The 12,630-nt window shown below is 43.1% G+C and overlaps 1 protein-coding gene across 1 annotated transcript in view; it reads right to left on the bottom strand.

Annotated features, from left to right (window-relative positions):
• Positions 1–11,630, bottom strand: part of pcdh11 (protocadherin 11) — a 114,440-nt gene extending 102,810 nt beyond the window's left edge. Inside the window, exons 1-2 of the mRNA XM_053429188.1 lie at positions 11,091–11,630; positions 2,454–4,961 (exon numbers count right to left, since the gene is read on the bottom strand). Coding sequence (XP_053285163.1) covers positions 2,454–4,961; positions 11,091–11,630 — 3,048 coding nt within the window. The remainder of the gene's footprint in view (positions 1–2,453; positions 4,962–11,090) is intronic.
• Positions 11,631–12,630: the final 1,000 nt, after the last annotated feature.

Below are 12,630 nucleotides of genomic sequence, written 5' to 3'. Positions count from 1 at the left end.
AGGCAAAGCTTCATGCTATTTTTTTCCATGACACATGCTTTAAATAAGCACACTTAAAGCTAGTGGGAAATCTAATGTCTAAAGTGGGAGGCATCACTTTGTCAGTTGCTCGAGGGGACAGGACATTTTTGATGTATTATCAGCTAGCTGAAGATATGGTTAGTGAGTAGAACCAATGAGGACAGATTGTTCTCGATAACGCTGCAAGTGTGCGACACAAAACTACGAGAAGATTACGAATGTTAAGCCTGACCTCTCTCTCCGAGCAATGAATAAAAAATACGTAAAATACGATCAGATACAAACATAGCCTGATGTTTACTAATCATATATTCATTGATTTTAAATTCTTCGCTCAAAAATACTCCACTCTGATTAGCAACATAAGCGAAAATCAATTTGAGTCCCTGATGCATAACATTTATGACGGATAATAATTCAGAATGGTAGAGCGCAGACTGAATATTTCTGCATATTCCAGGGCAGTCACTACCAGTACGAGGGGAAAATCATTCTGACAAGTTGTCCGTGTGTCGTACAAACACATTATGAATTAAATCTTTGGTACCAAAGACATGCAGTAGGCTTATGTATAAAGTACCGTGGCAGAGCATAGCTTTTAACCGGGGTTTCAAATAAAAGGTGGATGAAGGGGATGACTATCAACTCTGTGTGGGTGTCTTCATAAATTATCCACAAGCACAATACTACACGGGATCAACAGCCATTTAACGAAACGGTGCCATGAGGAATTTCTTGCTAGATGTCACACAGAAGCGCACTGGGAGCAAAGAGGCAGAAATGAAGCAAAGATCTGACAGCTGCGTGCAATGTGAGGCTAGACGCAAACAAAAGCAAGCACCTCATCAAAGAAAATCAATAATTGATGCAATATCATGAAATTGACCCAGAATCGGATGAATGGCAGTCGTGATAATTATGATCAAAAGTGTAACAAAAATGAAAGCCAGTGCAACCAAGCAACAACCAAATGTCCCCAAAATCATAAAAGAAACAAAATGGAGAAAAAAAAACTGAAATTGTTGCAAAATCAACTGAATGTTTGACATTGAGTGAAAACTACGGCAGAACACATATCAGTGGGAATAAATTGCAATCGTGTGCGCTGACTAGTCAGCCATGAATCAATCCATTGTACTGGAGAAAGCATATCAAATATCAACATGTATGTACTCTGTCATGCACTAGGTATACAATTATTGCCTCTATGTCCTCTCTAACACAAAGTGACACACACCACAGAAGCAAACTGGTGGTGTGATGTCATCGCACCCTCTCCTTTGTGAGCTAATTCACAGAATCAAAAGAATGTGTATCTACGTGTGTCGTTTATAACAATAATTGGAGTCATTAAAGTGGAGCATTTATGGGCTAAATGCAACGTCGCCCTGGCAGGATTTTTTATGGACTACTGCTCCCTTGGTGTTTAAGTATATTGGTCTCAAGGCTCTGCATCACCTTGATCCCTGTGACCCCCCTCCCCGCCCAAAGCAGTACTCAGTCTTCCCCATGGCGCTCTGCTCTGGCTGTCAGCACCGAGCAAGGCCACCTCTCCTTACCTCTGATTTACATTTATTTCCCTCGCCAGTTTTTATTTATTGGGGCACTTCGCATTTGGCACATATCTCTTAGGGAATCATAAGTCCTTAGCTGTACCTTGGCATTCGCATGAGCCTCTCTCCCACAAACCCTCTCAGACCCATGGAAGCAAGTTAATGTTGGGAGGACAGAAGCCATAAAAAGTGGAATTGATTATCGACATGTTTTACCATGTCAAAAGCAATTTTTTTGTTCTTTTTTTTGTGCTACAGCCTGCACACTTTTTTTTTTGCCTAAATGCATACCTGATAAAGTGAGTAGCCTTTGTCACTCTGGCTGCCACATTCTTTCTTTTTTTCATGGCTTGTTTAATGTGTCAGTCAAATATAGTAGCACACGGGTTCATTCGCCCTTGACCTTGAATACAGCAGTGGAGTTCACCGCTGCCGATCCCTGGCTCCTCTAAATCACACTACATGGCCACCAACCACTCATACTGATATTTAAAAGAGCTTGCCATCATAGTTGCATTGCTGCGATAACCAAGCTTTTGAATAAGAAATTAACCTGGAAAAGTAGTTTTGTAAAAGATTATGAGAGTTAAGTTGCTTATAAAAGAGGGTGAACACATGAATAAAAAAATAATCAGGACAGAGAAATGTTCTATCCTCTAATTACGACAAATTATGTTTCTTTTGTTTCCTTGCAAGTCTTGAACTCAGTGACTTTTAAGTGCAAATGACATTCATGTAGACATGGTCATGGTCTGTGTGGGAATAGCCCCTGGCTCCATGCTGCCACCCTCCCCCTTTCACATCGCCTACCATGGGACAGCAAGGGAAGTGTGAGTGGGGACTAGTGTGGGTGGGTTTAAAAAGGAAGTCGTGAATTACCTGTCGGGTGGTGATTTGCCCCGCAGTCTTGAATCCCCCCTGACAGCTGCACTCTGAGACACTGTATGGGTCGGAGCTAGTCGATGAGCACTTGGAGAGTGAGTCGCAGCCCACTACGAACGTGTTGTCCAAGGGGAGCTCCTGGATCACGTGGTGTTTCTTTGGGGCCACTGGAGTCTCCGGTTTGATTTGAAATGTAGGTTGGGGGGACGCTGACTTGTAATGCTTGGCTAAGTCTGGGCTGTCGGGTTTGAAGGTGGTGGGCGTGGTGGCCCAGTTGTACTTCCCCATGGTTTGCTCCTCTAGCTCCACAGGGAGATCCAGTGTACCATTAACATGCTCATGGCTAGGGTCGTCGTGCTTGGATTCATCTATGGTCACAAAGTTCAGGAGGAGGCTCTTGGGGGATCGCTTCTTTCTCTTCTTCTTCTTCTTGATCTGACGGTTCTCTTGGTTGGGCGACACCCACTCACCACTCTGCTTGCCCTTCTGCACCACCTTGTGTCTGGGGGTCTGCCGGCAGCGCACCAAGGCAGTCACAAAAATCACCAAGATAACAGTCATGGTCCCTGCTATGATAGCTATGACAACAATCACATATCCACTGGCTTGAGGTGTTACCTCACTGTCCCCAATGTTACGGTCCAAGGGTGTCTCCATACTTTTTCGCAGCTGCTCTTGAATGAAGGTGGCGTTTGACACGGTGTCATTGACAAATAAGTGAATAAGTGCGATGGCCTGTAATGACTCAGGCTGGCCTAGATCTTTCACCTTGACAACAAGCCTATGCAGCCCCTGATCGGCTGTCAGTATTTTCTCCTGTAGTGTTATGTTACCGGTTGTTTTGTCGATGGCAAAGAGACCTCGAGGAGAGACCCTAGATGTGATGATGATGCTGCTGATAATACTGTACTGCAGCTCAGCATTCATACCTGTGTCATTGTCAATGGCAAACACCCTGGTGACCACGGAGCCAGGGGTGACGGTGGTTCGCACTAGGTCATATGAGTAATTGGAGGATGGGATGACGAACACAGGGCGATTGTCATTCACGTCCACCACATTGATAGTGACCTTGGCATAGGAGGAGCTTGGAGGGTGGCCTCCATCTACTGCCTTGACCATAAATGTGTAGGAGCTTTGCTGCTCCCTATCAAAGGTGATATTGGGCTTGATCACACCGGTTTGGGGGTCGATGATGAAATTATCTTTGCCATTCAAAATGGACAGAGTTATAACAGCATTATCTCCTGCATCTGAATCCGTCACTGTGATCAAGCCCACAGTTCCAAAGAGAGGCAGGTTCTCAGGCACATAGAAGTTGTACTCAGGGTGTGTGAAAGCTGGACTGTTGTCATTAAGGTCCTGGACGATTAGCCTGACTGTGACATTGTTCTGTAGGAAAGTGGAGCCATTGTCCCTCGCTATGACAGAGAATGAGTACCTCTCCTGCTTCTCTCTGTCCAGTCGTTTGCCAACAGAGAGGATTCCTGACCGTCTGTCTATGTTAAACCCATCAGGTGTGTCAGGGCCAAGAGTATAAATAATCTCGGCATTGCGTCCGCTGTCTGCATCAGTGGCACTTATTTTTATTAACTGTGTGGAGGGGTCATTGTTCTCCGGTATGGAAAGTTGGATTTCCGGCTGGGGGAAGATGGGTGCATTGTCGTTCTCATCCTTGATTTTAATTAAAACCATAGCTGAAGTGTTCAAAGGGGGCGTCCCCCTATCCGAGGCCACTATCTTAATTGCATATTCTCGTGTCGTCTCGTAGTCTAGGGGGGCAGCTGTCTCTAGTAGGAACTGATCATTAAAGACAGGCTTCAACCGGAATGGAACATCATGGTCAGTGTAGCAAGCTACTTTGCCATACAGATCTGCATCCTTGTCAGTTACAGTAATAAGGGCTATTTTGGTGTTGAGAGGAGCATTCTCAGACAACAGAACAGTCCCATTAACCAGGTTGATAATGTAGCGAGTGTCTATGGATGGAACATTGTCATTAACGTCTGTTACATTGACAGTCACTGTGGCTCTGGAGGGGGTAGAGCTGCCATCGCTGGCCAGGACAATGAGTTTATGAACAGGAGTCACCTCCCGGTCCAGTGGCTGCTTCACAGTGATCAGTCCTGTCGAGCCGTCAATAGCAAAATGACGTTTGGTGGAGGCAGAGATCTGGTTGCTGAAGGAAAAGTGGATCTGTGCATTAGAACCCAGGTCGGCATCTGTGGCGTGGAGCTGAGCAACCGATGTTCCCATGGGGGCATTCTCTGGTACCGTGACCTCCAGCTCAGTGTCCTTGAAGATGGGCCGATTGTCATTGACATCAGAGATGGTGACTTGGAGAATGGCGGTGCTGGACTTGGGAGGATTTCCACCATCTTCTACCTTTATTTTCATGACGAATGTGTCCTTCTGCTCCCGGTCCAGGTTCTGCTGTACGATGAGCTGTGGCCACTTGTCACCTTCGGGGGTCTCAATGATGTCCAAGCCAAACTCGCTGACACTCTGCGAAAAAACAAACACATTTTGACTTAGCTTGATTATTTTTTGTACACATAATACCAATATCTGAACTCCAGAGATGTTTTTATTAACAAACTTATGATCATTGAATAACCTATTAGATTTACCTCATATATCCAGTGTCTAAAGATAGGTGGTGTCATAAGATGAGCAAATAACAAAGCCCTCTATATAAACAGACTGACATATCAATTCCAAGTAAGTAAGAAGACTATATTTTTTTCCAAGGTAATAACAAAGGAAGGTACAGTGATAAATTCTTTGTTCTTGGTGATATTTTTGTTCTTTGAGTGTGGATTTCTTTTCAGCTGTTTTTCGAAAGCCGAACAGCCTGTTGAGATATTTCCTCCGGCTACTCGGGTTCATTTGTAGTCCTTCTCCGGATCAGGCTTTTAGGCAGTGATGAATGTCAAGAGCAAATTAAACAGCCCAGGACATTCTTGAACAAGGCAGCTGGTTCTTGGCTTTGCTGTGCTCATCCCAGCTGGGTGCCTAAACTAATGTAAAGCATTTTCAAAAATACTAATCATCAGCTAGTTTTTAAGTTTATATTTCTTACATACACTACAAAGCACATGGACCAGAAAATTACCAAATGTCAGTAAATTGATCTTTCTAAAAAAAATGGGCAAATAACCATGCTCTGAATAAATTGTATATTGCATATCTTACGATTCCCCTCCGGGTATATTTGCTCCTATAATCTCCTCCTCATACCTTCACTAGAATACATTCTCACTACCCTCCTTCCTTGCATCAAGTTAGAATAGAGCAGGCAGCTTTGTAACATTTTAACTTTAGTAAAGAGCGAGAGACAGTTGGAAATGGAGACACACCGATAAGCTCCCATTTATATACGCTACAAGACCAGATCACCACAGATTAAGAGTAGGAGAGTGAAAAATCCTGCCTATTAGAGGGATTTTTGCTCGAGAAGTGCTACATCTAGGCAAAAGTAAAGCCGAAGGAAAATGAAAACAAATGCATAAGTAATCCCCATGAGAAGCCAGAGGAACTGGCAGTGGCTGTTATGAGTAATTGCCTTCCACGCAAAAAAAGTAGCACTAATATTTACAATTGCAGATAGAGTATGGCATGGATCCATACAAGTTTTCAAATTAGAAGAGAGGGGAAGTAAACGAAGGAGGAGAGAGGGAAAGAGACACAAGCGGCAGAAACAGAGAGAAAGAGAGAGAGGGGGGAGGGAATAAGAAGAAGATCAAGCCCATGAATGAGCTGCATGCACATTATGAAACAAAGAAGCCCTTTGAAGCTCTTTCAGTCAGAAGCAGTTTCATGGTAAAACAAGAAAAAGCATCCTATTTAAAGCGATAAGCTCCATGCTGCACATAATGTTGGAAAAGATTACTCTGTCTAGGCACAGCTATCAAATGAGATTAAGATATATACATTCTCCATGTTCAAGGGAGGAACATTTCAACCAAATTGTGAGCACAAGAGTCCTCGGTAGGTTTCACAGTCCAGAGCCGCCCGTGTGCCAACACGGTGTTGTAGCCGACAGAAGCAAACGTGCAGCTGCAGCATGTAAATTATTGTGTACTCTGAAAAATTGCTTGCCGAGGGAATGTTGTCAACGTGTCGGTGATTGACAGAACTACTTAAAACGGCAAACACTGCAGCACTGATCTTACAGACCCTATTTTGTGATCCTTATGGCAAGCATAAGTCACGTAGGGATAAGCAGATATGTTATATAAAGCTATGTGTGAAAACAAAAATAAAATGCCTCATGGATGAACAGTGCTCGATCCCATGCCGAACTATCTCTGTCATAACTGAAAGGTCCAAGGCAACAGTCTGGGGGGATCTGTTACGAGGCACGGCTCCATCTGCACAGAGCTGCTCAATCCGTGGTTGTTTGAATAGCTCACAGATTCAGCACAGTAGCTGAGTAGCTGAACACTGATATTTGGCAAAGCCTGATGTTAATAGCAGGATGTTGAGTTCGGATGTGTCAGAGGGAATGCTGCACAATGATTTATGAGCCTGGATTTCTTCTATGCTTTTTTTCTGGGTTTCACACAATTTTACAACTGACAAGACAGCGCTCAGTGCATTTCAATAAGTTGAAGAGAGCTATCTCTCAGGCTGTGCATCCTCCTGAATGCAGAATTAGTCTGGTGGATTGTGATCAAATCTAGGGCAAGCTAAGAAAAGTCCAAATACTAGCATGAATCACTCACTGGAGACCCTAAGGCCTAGCAAAGTTCTCTAGACGGCTAAGTGTGCATTTTACCATGCCTCACTCATTAAGCACATGTGCACTGCAAAGGTACGTTTCCTTGAACTTACATGACTCACCATTCATTTCACATTACAGGACCAAAGGTCTCCTCGGTGATCAGAGTGGGAGCAGGTGACTGTACGTGGGATGTGTGTGGTACACGATCTAATCAGAGCTGGATATGAAAATGACTGAGGGACACTGACAGAAGCAGGGGTGGCTGCTGATGAGAGAGAGAGAGACGACTCTCAACCTCATTCTGCAGACAGTGCCTCAGATTATCAGTGGATGCATCTTTCAGTCAAGTTGACGACCTTATTAAAACTCAGAGGAGACTGAGATTGGGCTGTGAATATATCAGGAAGACTGTAGTCACGGTGATGCCCATGGATGGGGCTAACTGGGGACAGCTATTCATCACACGCAATAGCGGCTCTTTATAATGCTGATAGAGACTCACCCTCTCCCTGTGTTTTTCCTTCCCCATTTTTTTTCTTCCAAACCTTATTCACTTTTGCCCCTGGCAATGATCTCATGCATAGAATTAAGACAAAAGTAGCTAGGAATTGTCTTTTTTGTCAAACCCTAAAAGAGGATAATGTGTCAAAATAAGATGCTAATGAAAGCTGGAAATGCTTGACAGCGAGCTCACTGGCCCAAAATCCTATTCACAGCCTATAGGCAGCAGTCAGTGCATTAATCAAATTTATGTGCTACTTGGCAATGGTGCTTGAATAAATTTTGCAGATAGAAAGTTAGAATCAGTTTCTGAATAAACTTCAAGCTCAGTCTTTGAGTACCAGCGGACCCCTTCACCCACTAGAGAAATTTAGGTACATTTTGAGATAGACACATAGCAACCGAGTTGGTTGCAAAATACCAGAGAAAGAGAAAAGGTCTGTTTGAAAGTTTGAAAGGAAAAGCCTTCCACTGCCTGACCAAATTGCAGACATCCACTTCATCATCCACTTTATCAAGGAGACTTAGCCAGGCCAGCAGCAGACCACTGTTCCCTACAAACTTGAACAAGATGCCCACTACAGACGTGTCTGAAGAGAGTGATATAATTCAGATTTCTGTAGTTTTTGATGTTTCATAAATAAGAAAGGTGGCCAGTCAATAAAACCAATGGCAAACTCTCCTTTAGTCCTGTGTGCATGTTTCTTTCTTGGCCTCTGAGATATCCTGTGAATATGTAAAGTGATCAGATCTGATTTCCAGGGAGATCCTCCTCCATCCATGCATGTGATTGCTTTCTCTGACCTTGGCCATTTCTTAGGTGCCTTCTCTGCAGTTCAGATGACGTAACACATCGCTGCACAGCACTGATGGCAAAGTTTCACTCAAAGTGTAATTACCAGCCATTACGTGCGGCGCACTGTGTAGGATGAGATTACCTGTTGTCCGTCTTCGCGTTGGAAAAGGACAAAGTTGAACAAAACGAGGCTACTGCGTTTCTTTTACTTGCTCTGTATGTTGACAACTCAGGCATGCTACATATGGAGTGGCTCACTTTGCCATGCTGTGGTAGCAATTTCAGCAAAGTGCCCTGTGTAACGCAAGAAAACTGGGCAAACTATCATTGTCAGGGAGCTTCTGAGAGAAATCTCCCAGGACCAAACAAAGATAGTCTAAGGGTGGCTTAAGGGCCGAGAGTTATTCTAGGAAATGCTTGCACATTCCCTCCCCTCTAAACCCTCCGCTTTCTATTGCACTTTTGAAAATAAGACACCAAAGGTTGAAAATGTTGCTGGCTCCCATAATGTTCCTTCCTGTGTTTTACTCATATGGAGCCTGGAACACAAGGAAATTAATCTCGAGCACAATGAGAATATAATGAGAAGAAGTGAATCAGAGACACAGTGCCAAGGACGCTCTTAGAGGAATTTCCTGCAAAAGATAATACAACCGCCGCCTCTGCAAGGGGTTTGGAAAGCTGTATGTTGTGAAAAGGGCAGGGAAAAATGATTGCGGATGATCATCATAATGAGCAGAGCATTTGGTTGGTGATTTTCCCGGTGTGAACAATTCAGGACATGGCGCTGGAGAGGCCTCGGTAGTGGAGCGACTCTTTAAAAATGCAAATCAGTATTCAAGGCACACGGCAATGATTCTGCTTGTTCCAACCCCATGTTAACTTCATCTGAGACTACAGGATGGATTTGTCATCTCTGTCTCGCACCGTGCGCTCGGTTCCAGCAACCTTCCTTTATTTATTATGTTTAGGATTTCCCCCAGAGTACTTGCATCTCCCTCTTTAATTACACTTCATTTGTAAGGGCTCGTGTCACCTCTAATACTCGTCTATCCACAAAGCAAAGAGTGTTGTCTGGACTATAAATGAAGAACGCATGATATTATCCTACATTTCTGGGTTTAGGGCTGAATGCATTAGGCAACAGAGAATATTGCACTGCAGTTTAATAGTGCATCAATTAGATGATGAAGAAAAGCTTTCGCTAGTGCTGCATGAGACACCTATTAGCATAATATAGTGCATTCCTTCTCTTTTGCCTTAATCTACGATGTTCAGCACATTCAACCTGTTGCTGGAAATTGGACATGGACTGTGTGCTGTGTCTGCACTTTCCACTGCGTGTTTTCTGATATTATTGTACTTGGTGAAAAGCCTCCATTCTTTACAGTCTTCTTTTATAGAGACAGAAAGCATATGGAAAATATCACTAGCCGGTACAAAATAATGTAAGCATATTCCACTTCATGAAAAAGTAGGTCATATCTTCAATCCAGATTGAAAATGAACAGCACTAAGAGCAGGTGTATAGAGGAAGCTATAATGCAGAAGGTGAATTTTATTTAAAACCATATGGGATGAAAAGAAATGGCAAAAGAAAACATTATGTACAAACTCAAAAAAGCCCCAACTATTCAGACCTGTTGTTAACAGATGGCAGCCTGCAGTCTAAAATACTGCTTGCATTGGAGACAGGCATCTGTTGTTTGAAAAAAAGAATTGCTCTACTATCTGTCCCATTTTATATCTTTCTAATTGTTTTTCCAAGACATAGATAGCAACACTAGTGTTTGTTTCAAATTTATGGCAGCAAATGTTCCTCTCTTGGATTTTCGAAAAAAGCCAATTTATTCCACACAGGAAAAAAACGTCTCTTTAATCTATTAAGTAGAAAAAAAAAGCATACCAGTAAGATGAGGCTTGTTCCAGTGTTATAAAGCCTCAGGCTTTATCTTTTACTATCAAAATCTATCACTCGGTCACTATTGAACTAAATTAATTTGCACAAGATGGCTTTTAATTTAGACATGAGATTGCAGACATACAGTAATAGCCTCTTATCAACTTCAATTTTCTTTACATAGAAATTCTGCTTCAGTTTCATAGATGTTTTTATTTATTTAGTGGTGGCAGCTGAGAAATGAGCAAATAATTAATTAAAGAAACAGGTATATAAAAGAGCAATTATTGTTAAGCACTCAGACGCTGTAGCAGGAGGGATGTTGGATAAACCACATTCGTGTTAATATGAGAACTAAGGAGAGCTAATTTGGAAATGGGCTGATGAAACAGTTTCGTCAGTTTTATGTCTTTTGTTATGTGTTTTTTTTGCCTCTTTAAACAAACCAGATCAAAAAGGTAATAACTAAAACTACTCTGAACCATACACCTTTACAATACTGCTTATTTTCTTCCAATCAATTGCAGTTTTCATGAAAGCCCACACTAAAACCCTAGTTTTTCCAATTAATTTCAAACCATTGTATCTGTTTATATATATATAAAAAAATAATCCCCTGAATAAGATAACAGTAATTACTCCTAACAAAAACAACAGTACCTCTGTATTTCATTTTATATACAATAAAGATGAAGAAGAAGTGATCCTCACCTTGACCAGTTCGTAGTGTTGGATCCCATTGATCCCTACATCAGGGTCAAATGCCGAGGGCACTGGGTATCGGGTGTTGATAGCGGTGTTCTCCGGAATTGAGATGTTTATCACAGTGGACTGGAAGAGGGGCGCGTTGTCATTCACATCCTCGATCAGGAAGCGGATCTTGACCAATCGGAAGATCTCGTCCGGCAGCACGGCCACCTCAATCTCATAGTAGCAGCGTTTCTCCGCGAAGACCCCCGAGCAAAGCTTCTCCCGGTCGATTCTGTGGTTGGTGGTAAAGATCTCTCCTGTGTTGGCCTCTACCCTCACCAAAGGCACGTCACCTGTCTTGTACACAGGCTTGAACTGCAGCGGCGAGGAGAGACGGATGTTGGGGTCTAAGTTGAGGTCCAGGTCCTTGCGCAGGTTGCCGATGCGGACGTTCTCCGGCTGTTCCTCCTTCACCGTATAGTCCTTCTCCTGGGCCCAGCATAGCAAGACCCCACAGGCGAGCAAGACCCCCAGCACCTGAGCCTGACTTGCTAAGTCCATACTGGAGAGCGGATGGGAGCTTCACTTTTACGGCAGCAATTCTGTCGCAAGAGACAGAAAAAGAGAGAACACACAATGTCAGCGCGGGAAGATTACACGGCATTCAAGTTCTGCTGTAATTAGTTGTACCTTTCCTCGACAGAGTTTTTCAACTTGACCTATTCATCCTAACTAGCCATGAGCCCACATCTTCCCAATGTCTTTGAGAGCAAATTAACGTTAGTTTTACACAATTAACCTCTGACGACCTCCACTGAGCAAGCGGACACGTGAAGGTTGGCAGTTCACATATTCCATCAATCCATTTCATCGCTGTAATGAACCATTTCATTTTTTTTATATTGAGAAGTATGAACGCTGTTGAGTTCAGTGTCGGATTTGAGAGCTTGTTCACAAAGTACTGCGCATGGAGGGAAAAATATGGGACACAGAGAGAAACTCAATTCATTTCGGAGTCTTTGCGAATCAACGTGGTGCGATGGCGTCCTCACAAACTGCACATCACATCCAGACCTCAGCTGATCTGGAGACGGCTTAACCGAGCCCTGAGCGCTGGTGCCGCCATGCATGAGCACACACACATGCAGTCGTAACCGCTTGACAGCCACTATTAATGGGCAACCTCATTTGCGCTCAATGTAAACAATTGAGCTGGCAAATGTTGTCATGAACGCCCATGTGTGTAAACATAAACAGTTTGATAAGAGCACTGTTTGAAGTGACTCTGGTGGAAGGAGAGGATGATGCGGAATTATTTATTGTGCAAGCTGCCATCAATCAAATTAGTGAAATTTAATCATCAACTTCATTACATCCTGACAAATGAGCCTCTTTCCAACAACTAATTTAAAAAGCGCCCACTTCTGCCTAGGATAAACTCTTACCAGTAAATCCAGTGCATATGAATAAAACATCACTGAACATTATTCTTTAATTGGTGTCAATTCATGTGATGCTGCTGTTCTACAAAATATTGAACTGTTCTCTATGTGCCAAAGCT

This window comes from Pleuronectes platessa, chromosome 8 (assembly GCF_947347685.1).
Source record: "Pleuronectes platessa chromosome 8, fPlePla1.1, whole genome shotgun sequence".
In the NCBI taxonomy this organism is placed as follows: Eukaryota; Metazoa; Chordata; class Actinopteri; order Pleuronectiformes; family Pleuronectidae; genus Pleuronectes; species Pleuronectes platessa.
The sequence above is the reverse complement of the archived record's forward strand: the minus strand, read 5'-3'. Positions and strand labels throughout refer to the sequence as shown.